At 37.6% G+C, this 5,009-nt stretch overlaps 1 protein-coding gene across 1 annotated transcript; it reads right to left on the reverse strand.

Annotated features, from left to right (window-relative positions):
• Positions 1-1,367: 1,367 nt before the first annotated feature.
• LOC113708444 (putative receptor protein kinase ZmPK1) lies at positions 1,368-4,223 on the reverse strand. Its single transcript, XM_072072935.1, has one exon. The coding sequence runs from the start codon at positions 4,179-4,181 to the stop codon at positions 1,851-1,853; it is 2,331 nt and encodes a 776-aa protein (XP_071929036.1). The 5' UTR covers positions 4,182-4,223; the 3' UTR covers positions 1,368-1,850.
• Between the last annotated feature and the right edge of the window lie 786 nt (positions 4,224-5,009).

Genomic DNA, 5,009 nt, shown 5'->3' on the forward strand with positions numbered 1-5,009 from the left:
TAAATTTAAGATTAAATAATTAGTAATACTTGATTAGGCTTGAGAAACGCTCAATCATAGCATTTTCAAGTTTGAGCTTGACTCGATTTATTACTCGATAGCTTGAGCTTGAATCAGTACTTGTACTCCTACTCGTTAACATGGTTTCAAGTTTTAATTTCTTTTTGTAAGAGTAAAACTAATTTAGGAAAAAAGTTTAAATATAGGAAGTACAACTAGTGTGAGTGTGTGCATTCATATAGTAACATGTAATCTAGTTACCTTAATAAGTGCTCCCTCATTTTTTTGGAGCAAAATCCCGTACACAGGGTGAGGATGTCAGTCCCTTATTTTATTATTAATAATAAAAATACAAGAGTTCGAAAACCACTATGACCAAGAAGGCAATATACGTAGGTTCAAGCAAAAGAGCTACTCCTTTACAACCGAACATGAGGAAATTCCCGCCTATCTAAAATTAAGGAAGATCTAACAATAGAAGGGAGTTGTTGAAAGGAGGGAAAAAAAAAAATCCTCCTGAAGCTGCAGCCCTGCCATTTTATCAGTTGTACCATCAGCCTCTTTATAAACATGAACCACTGAAGAAGAGAAATCCAGTAACAACCCTCCAATTCTCCTTAGTACATTGCAAAGTGCCCATTTGGGTGCCGCCCATGTACGAGCATGCGAACAAGAGTTTTCGAGTCCATTTCAACCAAAAGACCGTGAACAGCTCTTTCTTGGCATAACAAAAGGCCATGCAGCAGTGACAAACTTTCAGCTGTTAATACATCAACCCCTTTACGGAATGCAAAAATCAAATTATCATCATGATCACAAAGCAAACCTCCTCTCGAAGCAAGTCCCTAGCAAACACTGGCATCAGTGTTGAGTTTCAAATGATGAAGGGGAGGTTTATTTCACGCAGTAGTCAGAAAACCGAGAGGCTTTACCCTTCGACGTACCCAGGCAGCCCATGGATCATCCGGATCACCACGGAAATGACTTGGTTTGAAGACCCTAGCAGCACCCAGTTGTTCAACGAACCTGCTAACGATAAAAATTACTTGTTGGGCATCAAATGTTACCTCCTCAAAATGAGCATGATTTCTCGATTTCCACAAAAACCAGAAAATTAAAGATGGTATAGCGGTACGTATCTGAAGAAATAGAATTAAACCAAGACATCCGCATTGTCGAAAGGGAATTAAACCAAGTTCATTTTTGTTCAACTCAATAAATAAACAAGTTAAACTTGAACACAATTTCATTTTTATTAAACTAATCCAACAAATTTAAACAGTAGGGTGCTTGATTTGATTAAATTCGTTTACACCCCTAAACACACCTTTAAGAAACAAAATGTCCACTCTTTCTGAATCCTCAATAGTTACAGAAATCTAATTTTGAAAAATAAATATTTTTACCCTCTGTCCTATATTTAGTGCAAATTGAGAATCACAACAAGTCAACTACTGTAAATTTTAACCAACTGCTGCTGTCATTTGCAAACTACTTTTTGACAGGTCAACCATTTTACACAACAAATGCCTGCAATTAAGAAATGAATCCTGCCAATCAATTCAACCTTCCTTTTCTACACTAGTTGACACACATTTTATAATTAGCAAAAGAAGTATCAATCACATCGGCTCTATGCTATAATATTCCTTAATCTCCATAATCATCTTAACATTAACCGATTCTCACGAAAGTCATCTTCATTAAAATCGGCTAGTTATTCACAGCAATGAACAGCCAATGGAGCCAAGCACAGATTGCACACAAATCTTCGCACACCAAATACTACCCACAAAAAAAAAAGGACAAATAAAAAAAATTAATAATCTGCAATTTTGATGCTTGCCTTGCTACTCATTGCAGTCTTGATGAAGAAGCATGTCAACTACCTGTCTCATGGTAGGCCTGGCATCTTTGTCCTCCTCTGCACACTTGAGAGCTACGTCAATCAGAATTTCCATCCTTCTCATATCAAAGTCACCCTTTATTGTAGGGTCTACAATATCCTTTGTCTGAGATGCTCTTTCATCAGTTACCTTAATGTTTCCCTTTACCCAAGTGACCAGCCTTCTTGGCTCCACCACAATGCTCTCATCATTGGCATGGTTCCCAGTGGATCTCCGTCCTGTTATCATTTCCAGCACAACAATTCCATAGCTATAAACGTCAACTTTTGAGGTGATGGGGATATTAAACACCCACTCAGGTGCCATGTATCCTCTAGTTCCTCTAATCTTGGAGAACATTGAATTGTCAATGGCACTTCTATTCAATAATTTAGAGAGCCCAAAATCTGCTACCTTTGGCTGATAATCAGAGTTCAAAAGTATGTTCTGAGGCTTCACATCACAATGCAAAACCCATTCTAAGCACTCTTCGTGCAAGTAAGCAAGTCCCCTTGCTGTACCAAGAGCAATTTCATACCTTTTTTTCCAATCAAGTTTATCTGAATAAAGATTTTTCGCCAGTGAACCATGCTCCATGTATTCATACACCAAAAGCCTATGTTTCCCCTCAGCACAGTATCCCCAAATTTCTATCAAATTCATGTGGTTGAGCCTCCCAATTGTACGTATTTCTGCGAGAAATTCTGCTTCTCCCTGGATGGCTTCCTTGAGATATTTGATGGCAGCAACTCTACTATCTGAAAGCACACCTTTATATACAACACCACTTCCTCCGCGTCCTATTTCTTCGCTGAAATTCCTTGATGCCTTCTTCAGCTCAGCATAGGTGAATTTCCTGAATCCAGTTGCAACCTGAAGGTAACCTTGAATTCTTGCAATGGATCGCCATTGGGTTTTAAACAAGTAAGTGAGTAAGCAGATGATCTCAAAAGCTCCAACTGCCAAAGTACACCACAGATAGGACTTCACTCGATCTTGTTTTATCTTGTTATAGGGTCTGTCTATTGGTGTGACTTGGTCTTTGCACTGTAAACTAAAATCTTGGTCAGAGTTCTGCAATGTGGTTACATTAAGCGCAGGCAATCTTATGTAAATAGGATCCTGATAATTCTGTGAACGATACCCATTGAACAAAATAGTCTTTGGGTAACAACTATAGTAGCCCATTGTTAGATCAAATTTGTACTGAAACCCTTTGCATTCACAGTAATTCAGGCATAAACTTTTACAACTCTCCAAGGAGGAATTAGGAAAGTAGCCAATATCATATCCATAATATTCGACATGGAGGAGTTGAATAAAACCTGAAGCACTTTCATTAGTGCAAGAGACTTGGAAATCAGGCTCACATCCATAAGACCAATCCGTCTGATTTATCATCCTGTATCCTGGAATACAGGTGCATTTTCTTCCAGCCTCAGGATCATAGATACATAAACTGTTGGTGCCACAAATACCATGGATCTTGCACGGTTCAGAATTGTGTACCCATGTAACTCGCCAACTTCCATTAGCTTTATCTAGACTGTGGACCCGAAGGCTGCCATCAACGTCAAGAACCAATCTTCTCAATGGTCCAATGCCATGATCAGACGTATAAAATTGCAGCAGATCAGATGACTGAAAATAGCCAGATTCATCTAACACAGCAATCTTACTACCATTAAAAGATGATCTCCCAGCATCCCAAATATTTAACCATGGATCAGGCCAATATACAGTAGTTATTTCAGGACCCTCATACCGAAGATGTAGGACACTATCACTATCAAAGTACAACTTGTAAAAACCAGAAGAATAATTGGTTGTGCTTCTGGAAGATACAAGAATTGTCTCACTAGTAAACAACTGCCCTGGAAGAAGTGTATTGGTTGGGAAGTCAAAACTTTGCCAAAGGAATTCACCATCAGAAGTGCTGAGAACAAGATTGCCATTGTCTTGAAGTTTCAATTGGACAGAAGAGTTTGATTTTGTATTACTTGTCCAAACACTGAACTGCCCTGCATCTGTCAATAACAGATTCCCTGAATCCAGCAGAGAGAGGCCAGAATGTTTTCCATTGACAGGTTGATTTCGATTGGCCATCCAAACAACTGTGTAGTTTCCATCCTGTGCCTCGGTGAACCATATCGAGAAGCAATAAGAATTTTCACCAACAATGAGAAATCCAGCAGTGAAAATCCCATCTGGGCTTGAAATTAGAACATCCTGTATAGAAAGCAATGAGCCTTTCGTTAAAGTAGTATAGGTTGTGGAGGAAGATGGAATAGGCATTGACAGGAATAAGGAAGAAAGGAGAATTGGAAGTAGGACAGCCATGGCATGTCAACGACTTGATTACTCCAATTCTGGAGTTGAATTGGCTTAAACAAAATGCCATCTATACACACTGTTCATCATTTGAAAAGTGACAACATGCACACTTAGTCAACTGCAGTACATGATCCTTTCTCCATTATATCTATCCATTTTTTCTGTCTAATGTATGTAGTTTCACTTCTGATTAATACTGCTGATGTGACACATAACATTAAATGCATATTTAGGAGGTGTTTGGTAAATGGGTTTCAAATTCAATAATATTGTAATTGTACCCATAGTCTTTTACTTTGGAATTCACGCCGCATGATTCAGATAAGACTATGCAAGCATTTGAGGACAAGATTCTTGAATTTATCAGAGTTACAGTTACGTGCAGTCATGTTGATTCAAAAAGTTGGACGTCCATGCTAAAATTGAATTTGAAACCCATTTACCAAACATCCCCTTAATATGCATTCAATGTTATGTGTCACATGAACAGTATTAATAAGTAGAACTACGTAATTTTGCATGGGACAGGAAAAGTGGACATATATAATGGACAGAGAATCTCATTTGGGCAAATAGTTGACTAAATTGCAAGTATAATAATTAACATTTTGAAATTAACCATCGAAAAAGTCATTGAAAGGTTCTATGGTGCAAAATCACAGTAATAAAATATGGCAAAAATTGAATCATAAACTTATTAATCTATTTTAATGATATACTGATTTTGACATAATTACTTTTATAGTCTGATCAAAATTGCATAACCCTAATAAAAATTGTAAATATATT

The sequence above is a fragment of the Coffea arabica genome, chromosome 11e, assembly GCF_036785885.1.
Source record: "Coffea arabica cultivar ET-39 chromosome 11e, Coffea Arabica ET-39 HiFi, whole genome shotgun sequence".
Lineage (NCBI taxonomy): Eukaryota > Viridiplantae > Streptophyta > Magnoliopsida > Gentianales > Rubiaceae > Coffea > Coffea arabica.